General features: G+C 42.5%; 1 protein-coding gene across 5 annotated transcripts in view; it reads right to left on the reverse strand.

The window, feature by feature from the left end:
• Positions 1-1,916: 1,916 nt before the first annotated feature.
• Positions 1,917-19,758, reverse strand: part of TIAM1 (TIAM Rac1 associated GEF 1) — a 132,805-nt gene continuing 114,963 nt past the window's right edge. For all 5 annotated transcript variants that reach the window (XM_068545751.1, XM_068545750.1, XM_068545749.1 and 2 more), the window contains 6 exons: positions 15,433-15,541; positions 11,668-11,726; positions 10,660-10,762; positions 8,138-8,225; positions 6,011-6,183; positions 1,917-2,386 (listed from right to left, as the gene is read on the reverse strand). In XM_068545751.1, the coding sequence (XP_068401852.1) occupies positions 1,917-2,386; positions 6,011-6,183; positions 8,138-8,225; positions 10,660-10,762; positions 11,668-11,726; positions 15,433-15,541 (1,002 nt within the window). The remainder of the gene's footprint in view (positions 2,387-6,010; positions 6,184-8,137; positions 8,226-10,659; positions 10,763-11,667; positions 11,727-15,432; positions 15,542-19,758) is intronic.

A 19,758-nucleotide genomic window follows, 5' to 3' on the forward strand; every position in this document is an offset into this window, starting at 1 on the left:
AGCTTATAAAAGAAATATATAAGAACTTTTGACATAGACACATCATGACCTTATGTACAAGAGACAATGGCACCCTCTCCAAGCACCAGACTTTCCAGCATTTTCAGACAAACCCGTTGCACTGGGAGTGGTAAATGGGGCTATTAGAAGCCTCTGCTTCAGTTTTCCACCCAGACACAATCGAACTGGAGATGAAATGGAACAATGCAGTGATACGAAGGGTATAGAAATCATTCTAAAGCTCTTTAAGAAAATCAGAAGATATAGCAAAAATTTAATAGAATAAAACTCTCAAAAGATCAAGCTCAAAGCCCTGGAAACCCGCAAGGGGAGGGATACAGGGTGGGAAAGCAGGTAAAAGCAAGCAGGGGCACAAGAGCATGATGTTCTGAACTCTCTATTGTCTGGAAATATAAAGTCGTAACTGATTTTTATAAAATATAATTCCTAAAGCTACTATAAAATTCAGGTCTTTAAAGTACCTACTGATGTGTCAAACATCAAATAGATATTTTCCCCAAAAAGAAAGTTTTCATATTATTTAAACCTTTCTTAGGAAGTGGACATTGTGAAACGGGAAAAAAAAAAAGCTATAAACCTTTTTAAAAAAAAAAAAAAAATTGAAAGTGCTTTAACTTGTTTTTGTTCTTCCTATTTGGAAATCTGTTTAGAACATTAGTTTTTTTAGCATGTTTACCCTGTTTTGTTGGCATGAAGAGGGTGTTAAACCCAAGACATGTTTTTGAAGAGGTGGTTTTGTTAAACGGTTTGGTTATGGACTGTCAGGGAAGGAGTAGGTAATCTATGGATGAAGATGCAACTAGAAAACCAATGATCACCATGGCAACCCCATGAGGAGTCGTCTCCCCTCCCCCGCCATGTGCAACAGACACACACATCGCCCATCCCGGTGTCACGTTTAATCCAACCAAGCTCCCATCTCAAATAGAGATTCAAACATTTAAATTAAAAACAAAACAAAAACAAAAAAAACAAAGCTGCTTCCTGGGAAAAAAGTTTCTCCTAAGCATCTTGTTGGCCTTTCATATATAAATATAAAATCACCACGCCTCACTCTCTCTGTAAAAGGTAAAATCCTCATTTTTTTAAACTCAGAGTTACACTAACACTGTGTAAAAGTCTCATCTGTTTGTGCCCCCCGCATCTCCGGTAAAATACAAAAAATAGTGTTGTTTTTTTTTTTTTTTCAAGTGATAAATTTGGATCTCTTTCCAAGGAGTTTGGCATCTTTATAATTCTATGCAAAACTAGAACCTCCGAACACCGACATCGAGTAAGACCAGCCATAGACCTAAACAGAAGAGGAAAAGAAAAAAGAAAAAAAAGAAAAAAAGGCTCATGGAAACATAAATCTCCACCCTCTCCTCACACATTCTTAAAATACACAGATATTCTCAGACGTTTAAGAGGGAAAGGAGTGAGAACACTGCAAGCTGTACAGTTGCTTTGTCTCCCCAACTAGGAGATGGCTCCTGGACTGATTTCAGATAGAATCTTTCATTATTTTTTCGTGTGCTACCCTTTAAACTAATCTGTAGTACATACTTCAACTCCTGGGGTAATTTGCTTTCCAGTGCTATAGAATTTTTTTTTTTTTTTTTTTTAATTCTTTAGGCCCTGATTAATTGAGAATAAATAAAAGCCCTTGGTAATACAGAGAGATAGGACTCAAGCTGATTTGGGATTCTTGAACAATTCTTTCCGATGTTGTTAGAAACGATAAAGTTGGGTGGCTACATGGCTTCAGAACAAAGTCAGCTGCCAAAACCGTGTGTGCAAGAGTGCGACTTAAAGGGAGCATTCTCCCTCTCGCGAGAGTCCGGGAGGGGTGGGTGGAGTAGGGGCGGGGCGGGAGACGTATCTACAAGGACTGTCTCTACCGGGGAACGTGAGAGTCAGATCTCAGTGTTCAGCTTCCTGGAGGGGGCAAAGTCTTCACGCCTAACCCAAATAACCTCCTCGCTCGTGCTCTCCGGGCCCCCGTTGATGCCCGACAGGGCGGCTTGCTTCTTGAGCTGCGTCATGCGGGATGCGTGACTACGCAGGGGCTTCTGGCCTCCCTCCCGCTGACTGATGGAGGCGGCCTGAAGCCGCTCCTGCAGGTCTCTGTCCGCGGCGGCGCCCTTCGCGGACTCACAGAACTCATCATCGTCACTGAGGATGTCCGTCTCCTTGATGTCATCCTGCTCCTCATACCGAGCAAGGTCAAACTGTTCCTCTACCCAGCGGTCAGTGTCCCCGCCACCGGGGGGCTGCTGGGACTCCTTCTCCGGGCTGCTGGCGGAGATGGCATCAGAGTCAATGGTAAACCTGTTTCGGGCCAGTCGCCGCCTCCTCCTCCCAAGGGACTTGCTTGGGGCGGACACTGCGCACACACACAAAAATATAAAAATAAAACGCCCACATGCTTTACGTGCGATGAAAATCCAGAAAGCAAATACAAGAAAAGGAAAGTAAAGGCTACACGATATGCATTCAGGACCTGGATGTCGTTTGGGGCTTAAAGTCCGGATTTCACCAGTCTGTCTTGGGGTCGTTACCTTGCACAAGCAAGTGTCTGGACTTGGAGGATGTTACCGTCATCGACGTAAGGGCAAGGAGGGGGGGCAGCTGGGGGCAGCATATGGGTGGGTTGTAGGTTATGGGGGAAAGGGGATTCAACTCCCGCTGAAATAATCAGTTTCTCTACCCTGTGCACCTGGGAGACAGGGAGTGCAGCTTCTTGCTGCTGTCGAGTGCACGACTGATGTTGGGATTAATTAGTGCCCTCAGTTCCGACCATGGCCCATGTCACAGTGCTCTGGGAATCTCCCGGGGCTGTCCTAGAGTCATTTAGCTGGAATAAATCTCTAGTAAGGATGGAGGAGGCCTCTAGAGTTTCATTGTCTTTGCAGAAATCACCATGATATATCAAGCAGGGAAAAACACTGGTCCAAGTTATATTGCTTTCTAGAAAACTGAATGTAACATTTCTTGAGGATCTGCAGGTACGTTAAGGGCACAGCATTGTTTTTGGAGAAGCTACAGAAAGAGTGGGTCTCAGAGATATTAAGTCCCCTTTCTGACAAAGCCCCATGTGAACTTGAGGCTAAAGCAAATATGAGCCTTAGTCCCTCCTGTCTCTGTTCTGTGTATCCCCAATTTCTCTTCTACAAAGCAATTAAACTACCAGTGCCGGAGTGGAAGGAGAAATAAATAATACAACACCCAAGCAGCTGATTAACAAAGTGCTAGATAAAGTGACCAAGAGTTAAGAAAAACAAATCTTTGAATTCATTCTTTCACCCTACTGCCCTCTAGGAAGCCAGTATTATTAAAAACAAACAAAAGACACCACCCAATCAAGCAAACAATCACTCTCTCTCACACACCCCCCCCCACACACACACACACACCCCCACACACACACGACACATGGAAACGCTGCCACTTCTCCCTCGATACTGAAATGTACCATGGGCTTTCCAGTGGGAGGGAGGAGCCTAGACACCACTTAGGAGCTACTTTCCTGAAATCTAAGCCTGAAAAACCATTAAACTGCTTCAGCGCTGCTAGAAGTAAGGTGACTATTCCTAATTACTGCCAAATGCAGCCTTGGCTTCAAATACAGCAGGTACAAGGTCAGTGAGCTGGACAGTGGTCTAAACTGGCTCCCACTCTGACCATCCTCTGTCTCAGACCCCTGTGCTTCCATCATCATTCCTGAGTGTTCTATCATCTTAAAGCATGGAGTAAACAGACGCCACTCTCACTCAAGGAGGGGAATGAAAATCATTTCCAGGAAAAATGGAAAAAAGAAAGAATTAAAAAAAAAAAACAATACTACTACTACTACTACTACTATTACTCCACTGGAAAGAAGCAGAAATTACTGTTCAATTTTATCTCAGTACCACCAGAGTGGAGCCTGGCTCTCTCCAATCACTCTATTAGAATTACCTCAATTCCAAATTGGGATATTGGAAATATTTGTCAATGATGTGCAGGTTTAAGTATTTAGGAGTAAAGTATGCTAATGTCTGTATTCTAGAAATGTGTCAAAAGTAAGATGAGTTGATGGATGACAGATGAATAAATATGTGACAATGAAAATATAAAAAATATTACAGACAGTAGGTATGAATGTATACAATTCTTTCATTTGTTCTATATGCCTGAAAATTTTCATAAGAAAATGTTGGAAAAACAAAAAAAATGTGTAGTTAGGTTACTGGCAGATATAAAGTGCTTTTAGACTAAGGGAGACTGGCTATTTGCCTTTACTGAGCAAAAAGAGAAATAAACTAGCTGGGTATTCATGACAACGCATAATGAAGCGTAAGAATAACCCAGCCAGCCTTACGGGGTTCCAGGAGACAATCTTTGATTCGAGTATTTCCACTGTTCACTATTAAGACTGATTAGCTAGTTCTGTGCTGACCCACTCCAACACCATTTTTAAATCATCTAATTTGAAGATTCTGACGATAGTGAGGCGCTTCAAAAGCAGAGTGATAAAAGACTTTCCTTCAGCCAAAAGTGAGCCATCAAGCAAAAAATCTTCCCATCAGCCAAAGCCAACAGGCTCTGACATCAAGGCTCTCTCTCTTGATATTCAAGATGATGGGGTAGGTTGTAGCAACTTTGTTTTCTTCCCAGAGGGATCTCAGCAGGAAAACTTCTGAGTGTCCTACGGACTAAAAATGCTTAGTTTCAAAGTGAATGCAGCTCTGACTTTAGGTTCATCGATTAACAACAGAAACCTGACCAATGACAGGTGGGGTTTCCTGAGGTTGGGACACATATTCCCAATCCTAATTAAATATATGTGGCAAGTAAAAGGAACAAATGAGACAATTCCAAGGTGAAATTCTCTGCTGTGAGCTCTAAAGGGATGAGAAAGCTTTTTATATGAGGACTCCATGAGAAACTGTGGATAGGGAAGTATGCATGACACTGGTGGGCCCAGAAGAGTACTGGGGGTTCACCATACCAGGTTTTCAGTAAACACTCATCAACTGATTGGAGAATAGATATAAGATAACTAGCCCCTCAACATTAGCTAAATTAAAGTACTTAAAGAGTATAATACACTCTGTCAGGGTTATGTCTATGAAAACCTTCAACCATTCACAGTACCATACCTGCCTCTTCAACACAACTGAGAACAGGCGGAAAATTCTTTAGAACAGAGATCAGAAGCCTTTCTGGCAAATGCAAAGGAAGCCTCTTTTATTGGAATCTTCCCTGAAAAATTCTGGACTGCCTCTTAAAGGAGTGATAAAAATTGTTAATGTCTTGATGTCATTAATACCTAAGTGTTATGAAACTATCTTTCTTCCTAGATAGACTTTAATGCCATTTATAGGTAGTAGTATTGATCTTTACTGCTTCAAGGTGGTAGAATAAGTCCTAAAAGAATATTTACCCTGGGACCACTTGAACTCCAGATTCCTCTTTTCTAATAGCAGCGAAAGGCTTCCCCAAATGAACAGGGAAGCTAAAAATAGAGTTGCAGGCCCAAGGTGAGGGTAAAATCTGATGGGTCACCTGGTCTACCAGACATGGACTCCTTACTGAGAACAGGCATGGCTGTGTTTCTCGAGGACAAAGCCACCATGTTCTCAGAATGGTGGGCTATGACTTTGCTGAGACATCACACACTGCTTTTTGCTGGACAAAGCTGGCTGTCATGCAAAGCAGCAACTCTCATTCGGCAAGCGGGCTAAGACAGCCCCTCCAGAAAGAGAATGCGCTCACTTCCCAGCTTGGCAAATGAGAGGGGAGCTCACCAGCCAGAAGGAGGAGGGCAGCGAAGGGAAAGCTTGAGGGAGGGCAAGAGGCTTAAACCAAGGGAGGGAGGCAAGGGCCGGGAACCTCACACCAGGGAAGAATGTACTCCAGCGTTAGCCCCCGCAAGGCCACGTCTTAAGTCTTTCTCAATGAGGACGTCAGTTCTACAGTGGAGTGGGGATGACAGGGATCTTGAACGTCTGAATCCCCACAGTACCTGCCCTGCTCATGGCTGGCCTGGCCCCTTTCAGCGCACACAATCGTTTTCCTCCAAAAGGGACATATTGCTGGGACGAGGGAAGGCTTTCGGTCTTCAGGAGCTGTCTTCTGTGCTTATCACGCAGGATGGAATGCACAGCCTTCAAGAAATCCTTTCTGCTCTCTGGGGAGCTATGAAAAGAAGATTTATACCTGTTAGGGAAACAGCACTTAACACATGATGGAACTTCTGATGTTATCAGGTGCAGCCAAACAAATATCCCTGAGGACCAAAGGTTAAAGACTGAGGCCACGACTCCAATTTCACTGCCGAGCAGCAGTTTTCATCGCTGGAGATAAAGAACGCGTATTCCTTTCCCTTTATGCTTTGTGATTCATCTCCTGCAGCCAATTTGGGACCGAGCAGCCGATAAATGAATAGATTGATGGAGAGATGGATTTTGCACCACAAAGTTGCCAGATTCTGCTCTTGGTACTTAAGGCAGAGCCTTTCATTCTAAAATGTTTTACAGACAAAGGAACCACAAGATTCTTGCTGCTCTGCAGCGCACTTGGAAACCGATGTCCCAACATCCTTAGTTTCCTCTGAGTTGGATATCAATGCCTGTTAAATATCAACACCTTCCATGACACACTTCAACATGTAAATATTAAAGTTACATTGTTAAGAACTGGAAAATCTTCCCAACTTCCAATTTGCACGATAAAAAAAGTACTTCTTAGGTCAGTTATTTTTCTTGTTAAGTTCTTAATAGTTTTACCCAGGCAAGTTTTAGCTGGCATTCCTTATTAACAATGAATATGGCGTCTCTACGGGCGGGCTCATTGGACCCTGTGGATTTATCAACAAAGTCGTAAGCAGATGAGCCTAAAATAGACGGTAAAGATGGTGCTAAACCACGTGTAGATTATCTGAAAAAAATTTCAATTCTAGTTCCAACAGCTTCCTGGGATCTGGATTTATTGATCCCTGTCACCCAACACCCAACAAAGAGGCAATGCAGAAACACACAACATGGGCTTTGAAGTCAAACCCACTGAGTTTGAACTCAGTATTCATTTGCTGTAAGGTTTTAGCAAAGTACCCTCTGTGAGCCTTGGCGCCCCATTTGTCAAATGGAATAACAGCACCTCAGTCTGACTAAGTGAAGTAATGCATGTCAGGTGTTCAGCATAGTTCATGCTTGGTAAATGTGCCTTCTTACTGTATCAGCAGCCACGTTACAAAACATTACAAACAACCATGAAATATTGACTCCGTTGAGTTTTTATGGTGTGTGTGGGCAACCCATAGTATACTACCCACGGTGTGGGGTATTGGGTAAGTACTGAATAAACTACTAAGCACCTATGATAAAATTAAAGCATCATGGAGTACAGATCGTATTTAAAGCCAAATGTATCAGAATGCTGGCTGTTGGCACCATCCAGCCTGGTGTCTTTAGGCCAAAAATAAGAGAGAGAGAGAGAATTGGCTGCACTTGAGAAACGTACAATTCTCAAATTCTTAATGACAGAGCCCAAAAAGGAGGAAGAAGAGGAGGAGGAGCGGGGAACGGTGAGAGGAGGGAAAGAAGAAGTAAGTGGAAGCCCACATCGTAAGTTCAGCTTCCACTCCAGATCCGTAGGGGAACCTGAGTCACTTGAGCCAGCCTCCCTAGGTTGAAGTTTCCCTACACGATGAGGAATCCCAGCAAGACTGCACATACCCTCACCTGCTCCCAGGTGACTCTCCATCTGATGCACCTCAGAGATGTTACAGTACAAATGATGCACCCAAACATCAAAACAAAACACGAGACAACCACGTCCTTCTAACCCACCAAATGTACATATAGGAAGAAAGCCCTCGTTTGAAGGTCAAATATATACGTGAAAATTCCGATTTCTTTTTAGAAAGATATTAACCAGGTTACTGTCTACATTCTGATAAAATTAGTTTAGTTTATCCAATTACTGTTACTTGATAAGTGTTAAATACTTTCTCAAGTGCACAAGAAAAAGGATGCAGCTTCTAGGGATGCACAAGCTGGTCTGCAGAAGCCAGAGGGGTTGGGGACACCAATCACAGTCACATCCCTTCCCTCTGGGCGGCACCTCCCACACGTCACGGCTCCGGGCTCACCTGCAGCACAGGTGGAAGACCCTCTCCGGCCTCCCTTCAGACTCCGATTTTACGTGGACAATTTCACACACAGCATTTGCTTCTGCGTCTAGAGAAATTAAAACAAGAATGAATGAGAGTATGTTTCGAAGAGATTTATTTGCATTTTTACAAAAGCATTTCCCATGCTTTGGTGTAGGATTAAATAGAGCAGAGCCACATAAGACCAAAGAAACTTCATTCCTATCCTGTGATCTCAAGAGACAAGATGATTGAGAACTTAATGGGCGTGAAGAAAAAGAATGCTTGGAAAATTACCAGTTGCTAAAATCTCCTTCTGGATGGTCTAAAAGGACAATCAGTCAATCATATTGATGGAAAAACTGACCCTTTTGGCTGAACTATTTTAATTAAGTGATTAGTTGTTTTGGCAACAGTTGGACTAGACAGAGCCCAAGATTCCAGTGCTGATTTCATCAGGCCAGTGATATAAAGAGGCAGGCCCTTGCCATCTGCAGCACAGCCTTCCCCCTGAGCAACTGGGACTAGTGCCCTGGACAAGCTTGTCCTGGGAACGAATGGGGCTCGTCTTTCTCAGCCTGCCCACAGCAGCCAACCTGAAGGAAGCCAGAATGGTACACTGAGAAAGTGAGAAACAGTTATATTTAGAAATAACTTCTAAGTCTTTCAGTGCCTGAATATCACATTATTTTGCCATGTTATTCATTTATTAGTGTTTATGAAAGAAACAATTCACTGCAGACCTCAAGACTGCACATTGTAAAGTCTCATCCTTACCTAATGGTTCAAAACCCTAGTTACAAACCCTCATCGTGCCCACATTATTTAACCAACCAGGACCCATATGCAGAGTTTCACAGGTTTTCCCAAACGAAGACGAAATCTAGAAATTTCCATCTTCTGATTCTCATATCCACTGGAATTTATTTCATAACAAGAGATGTGTTGGCTAGTCTTTGTCAGTCCATTAAAATAAACTTTTATCTTGATTTTAAACTTGATTTGAATGAAAAACCGAGGGTGGGAACGGAATATCATCTTCACAAAGTTGGCTTTGTTTTCCAGACTTAAATTCTTCATGTATTTAAGTCCTCAATGAAGGCAAAATTCCTGGCTGAGGAGCCTTTGCGGTTTGTTATAAGCATACGCTGTCCTATTTATAAACCAGGCACAAGGAAACATATGAACTAGATAATCCACAATCTAAGATTGCAAAGTAAGACAATGCTAGTGTTTAAGTGCCCAAACCTCAAAATATTATTATAGCTGTTTGTAGACCTGTGATTTACAGGGGCCTGAAAATTCATGTGTAAATCAATTTTACAAATCAAATCAAAGCTAAAAAGGCACGAGGGTCCTCTGGGCCAGAAGGTTGGACAGAAACCTTCTTAAGGCAAATAATCATCCCCAATACATTTGCCAGATGTGGTTTCTGCATTTGAGTTTTCCTCCTGCAATGCAAAACAACTGAGAAGGAAGTGGCATCTAGTTTAACTTGGGTGGGTAACTGGAGGTTTCCCAAATACTGCAGAAGGTTCTTCCTCATGACACTGGACTAGGGAAGAGTTGGTTCTATAAGGATTAGAGCCAATTTTATGGCTCATGGAGGTGACAAGTGAAAACGGGGAGAAAATGAGTGACACCAACCGGACATGAAGAACTTAACGCTCACGCCAGATGCCAGAAACACAAAAGAGAAATACAGATCCACTGTGCACCTGCAGAGGTCCACTTCCACGGCCCCTCTTACAACCAGAAAGCTGTACCTGCTGTCCAAATGGGACGGGAATAGGTGTGTCCCCAAGAGTTTCCACTTGACCCCAAAGCTGCTCCTTCTCAGGTGTGCCCGGGAGGACCATTGCTGATTGCTCCTCCCTAAAACAGCCTCAAATTAAGCCCTGGATGGGGCGTCCAAGTCATAGCAATATTGCTATTCTTAGTCAATACCGTTCTGACATTCACGTCTCTTCTCATGCGCTAAAGCATCAACTAATCATCTTAGCAAGTACATTCAACACTACCTAACAACTTGCCTCACGGCTACTTGGGTCACAGAAAAAGAACTGACATTTCATGCTGATAAAAAGATAAACATTTGTAATGCTTCAGGAAGAAAGAATGTATTCAATGGCCTTTTTTGTGCTTTGGGTGGTCTTTTTCGGTCTCCCAGTTAAAAGGCAAGTGAGTTATTTACATGGGCTTTGTCTGCTCATGGTCACAAAGATTCTTCCCAGAAGTACAAGACTCATTGCTACTTAGATGTGAGTCACTGTAATATTATTAATATATATAACAGAATGAATAGAATTCCTTGGAACAATATTAAAGGCACTACCTCCATTCACTTAGTTCATTCATTTAATAAACAGCTGGGTAAATAAGAGGCAATGGAGAGACTGAGGGAAAGGAGACTTAAGCACAGAAGAAAAAAGATGGTAGGGTGGTTAGAACCAAGAGTGTGGATTCAGAAAAACAATTCATACATACACAGAAATATGTACCCAACATGTTTCAGAGTTTACCTGCACTTGCCAAAGCTCGAACTTGCAAAGCTTCGGTAGGAATCATGTGTCGAAATCGGAAGGGGTCCCAGTCCTCGTAAATTGAAAGCCTGTGAGATCCTACCTGCAGGAAGAGAAGGAACTAGGTGCATGAGAACTCTGTGCTCAGCCCGGACCAGACCCGCACACACTTTCTAAACCAGTGATGCTGCAGATATAGAGAACAGACTTGTGGTTGCAAAGGGGGAGGGGTATGGGGGAGGGAAGGACTGCGAATTTGGGGCTAGCAGATGTAAACTATTATATAGAGAATGGAGAAACAACAAGGTCCTACTGTAGAGCACAGGGAACTCTATTCAATATCCTGTGATAAACCATAATGGAATAGAATATAACAAAAGGAATGTCTACATGTGTGTAACTGAGTCACTTTGCTGTACAGCAGAGACTGGCACAATACTATAAATCAACCCTACTTCAATAAAATAATAAAATTTTTAAAATATGTCATTAAAACTAAAACATTTTTTAAAAATTTAAAAAACAAATCAATTGTTTTAATTTTCAAAAAAATCCCCAACAAGAACAACAACAAAGCAGTGATGCTGGAACCCCAGGTCACTCCCCCATGTGCACTTTTATTCACCCAGCAGCAAGCCAGAGGCCATGTGTCAAATCTGCTGAGGGTGCGCAAATAAGCAGGCAAAAGAGAGACAAAGGAAGAAAGAGAAAAGGGATCCCAAAACAAGCACAGAGGGGCAGGAGGAACAGGGAATGGATAAAAATAGTATTAGGAAGGTAGTAGGTTCTGGCCATGGTAGGCCCAATAGCTATTTACTTTCATGCTCTAAACGTGAGTCTGCCTGCAGGAAGGCAGGATGGGCAATTTCCTTAAGTCCTCAGCAACACTTAAAAAAAATCATAAAACACTCATGCCTGACAAAGGTGCAGAATTACAGTTACGCAGATACAACTGAGAAACAGTAAGGGAGATACTTTGAAACTATGGGGTGAAATAAGAAGTCTTACAAGTTTCCTCTTCTGTTTGGAACCATCTTTATACACAAGGACCACAGCAGTTTTGAAGACTGGAAAAACATAAAATGAAGGCAGTTATGGCACATAAGGGGTTGGGTTTTCCCCTTCACTGCAATAACTCGTGGTAACAAACACTACCGTTATGAAGAGGACAGACAGTTCCCATGAATCAGCCCCCATTCCACCCTCCACTCACTCAGCACATCTGAGAGACGCAAAAACCTGTTAAGACAAAATTTTCCAGGTCCCAGATAAACAGAGAAAGCCTAAAGAGATGGAAATAAACCCTCCTGCCCCACTGGAAACTTTTGGGTAAAATATATTTTCACTATGGTATCAATTCAAGCTTAAAACTTCAGCTTATACACATTTAACAAAAATGTACTAGTTCAGCAGCTGAAGAAACAATATAAACATCAATAATAATAACGTTTAAGGTAATTTATATTTATGCAAATTAAGCTAATACTACACACACGCAGAGTGTTCCTAATTCAGGAAATGTAATTCATCTTTTTTGACCTCAATAAATAAAAATTAGTTTATGAAGTAGAATGCAATTCTACTTTTTTCCAAACAGGATGAATCACAATAAACTACTTAGAAGCAGGGAGTATGTAGTCTTATTCTTATATTCTTTGGGGGTGGGGGAAGATACAATGGAGTTATGCATAATCTTCCATAGAATTCCTTAAACAATGCCAAGCACGTTCAGCACTCAGCGATTCTGACTCCCTCTGGAGAGGAAAGAAGAATTGGTGTCCAGAACGACAAGAAGGGTGACCCCAGCCCATCCTTGGCTCCCTGTATCAGGGTCTCCATCTCCCTTCACCCTCTGACCCCAAGGCATAGCAGGGACCCCGTTAGTCACATGGCAGCTGGAGGGGGCACACCTGGTGTACCAGACACACAATTACAGGGAATTCTCAGGGACAGGACCCCCCCCACCCCAGGCTCCCAGGCCCTCTGCAGACTAACCCAACGTGTCTGGTTCATTCTTTATCCTACTTAGTTAGGATGGCTCAGGCTCCCTTTGTGTAAGACTGCAGGAAAAGAAGCTTTCGGGTACAAAGAAGCGGACCCCAGCCACTGGGTCTGAGCTGTCACAGCACCTGACTTCATAAAAATCCCAGAGGACAGACTGAGAGGTTCCCACTGACCCCAGGAGGCCACACCACCCGAGGTGGCCCTCTGTCTTTACCATGAAGCCTTCAGAAATCAGTGTCCAGGACAGCAGGTCCCTTTAAAATGGAGGGAGCTCCACTGCAGGAGAGGGGGAGGTTGCCAGTGAACTTAGTCTCAGAAGACCCAGCAACTCGCTGGGACCAGAGCTCAATAAGGTTGTTGCCGCGACTCTAAGAAGGCGACTGGTCTGCCTCGGTTTACCTGGACCATCTAGGGTCACAGCGGTAGGGCCAGAGTGGACCTCAGTCTGGGCTACGAGCATTTCCGCCTTGATCCCTCCCTGATCCGCAGCCGACTGTCACTCAGTTGACTCCAAGTGCTGCCCATCCCTTCAGACACGGCCTTGATGTCCAAACCTCCCGGCTGCCCTGACCAGCCTAAAACACTCTCTCGATATCCCCAAAGGTGAACATCTAACACCCTTTAAGGCCGAAACCTAAACAAACTATTTCTTTTCTTCTTTTAAAGGTGGTGATCGTCAGCCCTGAGTGCAAACTAGCCGTCCTGGGAGTAAAACATCAAGGTGCTGGGTGGGCAGCCGGTCAACTTTGTTTTCGGAAGAAAGCAGCACCATTTCCTGAGATCAGAGCAACGGAAACAAGACAACCACGTTTTAACCCCAAAGCTGCCTGTTCAGTGGTAATTAAGTTACTTCCCTCACAGCAACTCTTCCTTGTTTCAAAACACATTTCTAAGGCTCTGTTAGTTCTGCTTGGCTACTTAAAAATCACACCGAAACTGCCAAACATGTCACCTTTTAAGGACTGGGAATCCATAAATAAGCTCATTACGATGACGACAGCCTGCCTGGAGCCACACGCACATATTGCCCCCCAAACCTCAAAACTGGCATTTTCCTGAACCCTTTCTATCACAGGTTGGCAAACTAGGGCCTGCCTGTTTCCGCACAACCCGCCAATACTAGTGCCCATTTGTTTACATACTGTCTACGGCTGCGTCTGGCTACTTACGGTCTCTTGGTCTGTGAAGCCTAAAATATTTACTATGTGGCCTTTTACAGAATACGTTTGCCAGCCTCCTACTTTGTCCCAGTCAAAGGATTTTCTTTTTCTAAATCTGTTTATTTCTAACTATAGGAAATATGTAAAATTCAGGAGACAGGCATGAAAAATCCCCATGTTGAACTCTGGAATGGTTCATCAATAGCCCAGCATCAGAAAGAGGGAGAGAGATGATTTGGATCATTTCCTTCAGAATCCTACATCCCATAAATGACCTACTCAGAAGCATCAGAAAGCTCCCAGACCTCTCCAAGAAGAAACTGCCGTATAAGAAATGCAACTGTTAATGATGGGAAAAACAAAACAAATAGTATCCCTCCCCCTTCCAAAAATACCCACTCCTATCAAAAACCACCAGCATGTCAAAATACCCCACTACTCCTCTGTATATCATATTTAGTCACATGTTTTTCCTTCACATTTATATGCTCCTTTATTATTTTTAATGAAGTGGCATCAACAGCTACAGTGGCTCTGTGGAATCTTTAGGAATATCACTAAGGTTTTCAATGAAAGCTGAGTCATCTAATTAGGAAGTCCAGTAAATCTTTGTATTAAATACTCTGATTTTAATATCACTAGGATGTTCCATTTGGGAATGCACTGTTCACATCGTAAAAGAAAACAAGAGTTCAGTTAAAGAAGCAGTAAGCAGCAATACCCTCCCTCTTCTGCCCCCAGAAAGATAAGGTAAGGAAGGAGAACGGAAATACTAGACTTCCTTTATACTATGTTCCTGCCCATGCATCTTCTAGTGGGAGGCTAGGAAAAGACACAGCCTAAAACAAAAGCATGAACACTGATCACTGATCATGACTGATCGTTTTATACCCAGGAATAACACTGCACGCCGTACAAGCATTTACACACGAGCCATATTTCCTGGATATGTACAGTGCCCAGTGGACTAACCCATAGTTTTTCTCACTCTAAAAGCATTTCACAATACAACCACATGAGGTTTCTAATTGCAGCAACTGCATCCATCTGAACTGGCTCATTGGAAAATTAATCATTCACAAACATCACTACTTTCGCTGGTATCAGCCACGATGTGATTGAGAAGCACCTCGTAACTGATCAAGGCACCCAGTGATGCCACAACAGGTGAGGTGAGAATCATGCCCTGACTCCTGGCATCACACAGAGCCACACAGAGTTGGGAAGAGAATAAAAGGACTGGGGAGCTCAGAAACAGAGACAGTTTTGTCTTGATTTTTCACTTGATTTTTCCTTGGTTTATTATTAACTCATTATTTTGAAAAGGTATTCAGAGCAGCAGCTTAAAAAAAAATCTTTTCCTGCCCATATGTCTATACCTGGGGGAGACCTGAACAGTCATTCCCTCCCTCTTGGCCACATTCGTCATACTTAGCTGGAAGGTTTAATTTAGTATCTGTGACATGTTGGTGGCCACAGCAGGAAGACAATGCAGATAACTGTAATTAACTATATTTTAATAAATTGTGTCTTGGAAAAGAAATGTTAACTTACTGCGAAAAATAAGCCAGCCTCCCTCTTCCCCTCCAAACCTTCTCGTGACACATACCAAAAGCTGCCAATTCGGGCTCCTTTTTCCACTTTCCCAGCGAGGCCGGCGGGTTTGGCCAGATCACAGTGGTATGCAAAAGCAGGTCCCCCATGCTCAGATCTGCAACCTGAAATCCAGGGCAAAACTTACTGGGCGATGTTAAAAACACTCAGATATTCATGACATTTTAAAATTCGACAGGCTGGGGTCAATTCAACTTCAAGAAAATAATGTCTCTAAATAATGTCTCTCATTTGGTCAACTTTTTTTCCCTTACCCTGTTTGCCTATCAGAATTTCAAGAATAAGGTGGCCAAAAGGTACAAATCGGGCCTCTGGAATTCACACGCAGTAAACCTGTCAAAATTGATGAACAAAACTGGAGAGGTTTTGTGTTCAAATGGAGTTATCTAAGGAGAACAAATGGCTGTCAACAACAAATTTCCAGCCCAGGAAACTGCAGACGTTGCCACCTGTGAGTTTAAATCCCTCTGGAGCCAGGGTCTTCTGGGAAGCAGTGGAATCAATTATTTCTTCTTCTTCCGACTCATTTTAAGGAAGACTTCATTTCACTTTAGAGGAGGGAAAAGAAGCCAACTGAGGATTTGGGAGATTGTTCTTTAAGCTTGTGCAAATGTGAGCTCTGGGATCTGTAGAAACCATGAGGTCTAGTGTTGCGTCCTCGAAGGTCAAATGCTAAACCATCTCAGATGGACAGGTTCCTCTTCTTCTTGTAGAGACATGATGATCCTGAGATTCCACTGGTGTCTACACCTCACAATAGTCATGTGTGCCTTTTTCACTGGGGTCCTTGGCCCACTTCCAAGTCTATCAAAATCCCATCCTCCCACCCACTCAGCATCCTAATCACAGGCGAAAGGATCATCTGGTCTCTCAATGTGCTCCCTGTGCAAACATGTCAGACCACAAGGCTTTGCAGAAATCAGAGTCTCCGGTCCATCCCACTGGGAGACACCGTAAATTGTTAGGAGGGTCTCCCTGAAGCACCCGCCCACCAGCCTCTCGCTTCTGCTCTGCGTCCACAGAAACCAAGCCCGAGTGCCTCTTCCTCAAAGCAGCAATTTGAATATTTGAAAACTTGATGTTGAGCTTCAAGGACAAATGGCTCTGGGTTTGTTTTTTTTTTTGCTGCTTTTGATCTGACTGGGTTTCTAGATGCAACAGCTGCCGAGCAGCCCTCCACGGCGCATGGTGCCATTTGACACTGCCCTTCTCAAGCCACCAGGCCAGGCTACAGTGCTGGAGATGGGGCTCCAGCAGTACAGAATACAGTGGCATTGCTGCCACTATAATGATTGGGATCATTATAATAATTAATAATTACTCTAATTATTATTGAGCAATACTATTAGTAGTACCGTCAGTGGTTAAAAGCATTAAGCAATTGTATTACTTTGTACGTATTAAGTAACTAGTCAACTAAACACCCAGGCGAGTATCCACTAAGGGAACTATATAGTCTCCACTACCCATGCCCCACACACCACAGCGGAGTGGTTATATACATAACTCAAATTCCTTGGTACCATTCTGGTCCACAGCCTTAGAGGGAATGTCTTTAAAAGTGATTAAATGCCATATGATCCAACAGTCCCACTCCTGGGCATATATCCAGACAAAACTGTAATTCAAAAAGATACATGCAACCCTATGTTCATTGCAGTGTTATTTACTGATGTAATAGCCAGGACATAGAAACAACCTAAATGTTCATCAACAGATGAATGGATAAAGAAGATGTGGTACATATATACAATGGAATACTACTCAGCCATAAAAAAGAACAAAACAATGTCATTTGCAGTAGCATGGATGGAACTAGAGATTATCATACTAACTAAAATAAGTCAGAAAGAGAAAGACAAATACCATATGATACCACTTATATGTGGAATCTAAAATATGACACAAACTAACTTATCTATGAAACAGAAACAGACTCACAGACATAGAGAACAGACTTGTAGTTGCCAAGGGGAGTGGGAGAATGGAGTAGGAGTTGGGGGTTAGCAGATGCAAATTAGGATATATAGGATGGATAAACAGCAAGGTCCTACCGTATAGCACAGGGAACTATATCCAATATCCTGTGATAAACCATAATGGAAAAGAATATTTAAAAAGAATGTATGTGTATAACTGATTCCCTTTGCTGTATAGCAGAAATTAACACAACATTGTAAATCGACTATACTTCAATTTAAAAAAAGTGATTAAAGATCACTGGAGTAGATCATTGCCCAAACTCTACTTCCTCCCTCTATGTATCTGCACCTTCCACCATGTGATTTTCTAGTACTTCCCACTAGACTAGGCTAAGCCCCAAAGTCTTTGGGCTTGGCCATATGAGTTGGGCCGTGCACTTGGTATCAAAAGTTTCCACCAGCCCTCATAAGCTTCTGCCTTCCAGCCATGGAAAGGACATGCTCAAGACAATCACTGCTGCTTCAGCCTGGATCCTAGGACGAAGAGACATGGCACACTCTTGAGACCTAAGCTCTGAAGCTCAGCAAGACAAGCCAAAGCCCAGCTGACCCATACCCTGCGAGTGAAATGCAAGTATTTATTGTAGTGAACACTAAGATTTTTAGTTCTTTGTTACCTGGTAAAAACAGGCTGATACAGTCCCAATGCACATGGTTCCTCTCTCTTGACAAGTTTCCACGCTGTAAATGTAGTAAGGGGGTCAGGGCTGCTCCCTCTGGCCAACAGCCTCTCCCCTGGCCTTCCACTGGTCCCCTTCCGAACATCCTATCAAAACTCTGAGACTGAGTTCCGCTACAAGGCCTCTACCCCAGCAAGGACTGGGATGCCTTGCTGAGTCAGGTTTTCCGAGCCCTTCTTTTAAGGGGAAATGCCCTCCTTGGCCTTTTCTTCCTCTGACCTAAGCAAAAGGGATGCTTGCTCTGTGTGGTCCAGCCCAACTCCCTAGAGTTTAACATGAGGTAGGGACTGAAGGTCCAGCTTCATCATAAACTGTTTCTTTGTCCTCTGTGGGTATCTGTCTTCAGGGACCTCCTGGGGACAGTTGACTGGTGATGGCATCAGGTACTCTGTGTCCCTGGAATGTTACCATTTCAGTATCGACCTACCATTCTCAGTAGATACTGATAAATATTCCCATTCCTGTTTACCAACTGTTCACAGTACCAGTCTAGGTTTCTTTCTGGATACTGCCATTAAAAGGTTACTCAATCAGGAATCACCTTTGTGAAAATCAGGCCATAACTTGTAAATGTCTGCCTTTATAGGCTGTTTCCATGGCTGTTCCAATATACTGCTTGCTGTAAGTACTGTTGCAGAATTATAACTGATATTGGCACAGAGCATCCTATTTCCCCAGGACCATTCTCCCTGTGGTTTTATTTTCGTGGAATCAAGACCACTCTATCCTTTCCAATTAGAAGACCATTCTCTTCTATCAAGAAAAAAAGAGATCAAGTAGATTTGAGTCATTTTCTTTGAATAATCAATTTGTCTTTGGCTATGATACCTTTGGCCCCTTTTAGGGGCCTACTTCTTTCTTATTCTTCCTGTAGTGCTAAGACATAATCTTTCAGTGCTCTCTCTGGCATCTTCTCCAAGCCTTCAGTTTTCTGGTCTTCAGACATCCTAATACTGATATAGGACCTTCCTACCCTGTAATACTGGTATATGGTCAAATGTCCCTTCTTCCATCTTTTGCACATTTTTTTTTTTCCCAACAAAATCTCTGCTCACAAGAGACTGCTGTGTATAGCACTGTATCTCTTTGTTCCTCGCTGGAAAGATTTCTTACTTGGTTGACAGAATCTTATTTTAGAGGACAGGCAGTCTCACCAAAGCCTTATCCCCTTTTATAGTCTCTGACTTTTGAATCATATTCATGTTTTTTTCTCAAGTCTTTGCAATCTGCTATCCATATCACCTTCTAGTCTTTAGCATAATGGTCCTTTGCTCTCATTAAAATTCAGAAATCAATTCAGAATATAATGAAAAATATAACGAAATACACTGAAATTGTTCATTTCCATGACCCAATAAAATTCACTCCTGTCAAAATGAAATAAACTAAAACACAGGATGGAAGAAGCCTTATGATCTAAAACGTTTACAGTATTATTCATAGTCATCAATAAATGAAGCCAAGAGAACTGCCTGACAATAGGAATTAAGTAAATCATTGTTCAATCACACAATAAAATATTCTACAATAATTTCAAGGATTCTTTTGAATCATTTAAAATAACATGAAAATTAAATAATTCTTTGTTCAATATAAAAAAATTCAAGGTACAAAATACCTTCCAAAATATTCAAGAATATATAAGGAACTATATTTAAT

The sequence above is a fragment of the Eschrichtius robustus genome, chromosome 6 (genome assembly GCF_028021215.1).
Source record: "Eschrichtius robustus isolate mEscRob2 chromosome 6, mEscRob2.pri, whole genome shotgun sequence".
NCBI lineage: Eukaryota > Metazoa > Chordata > Mammalia > Artiodactyla > Eschrichtiidae > Eschrichtius > Eschrichtius robustus.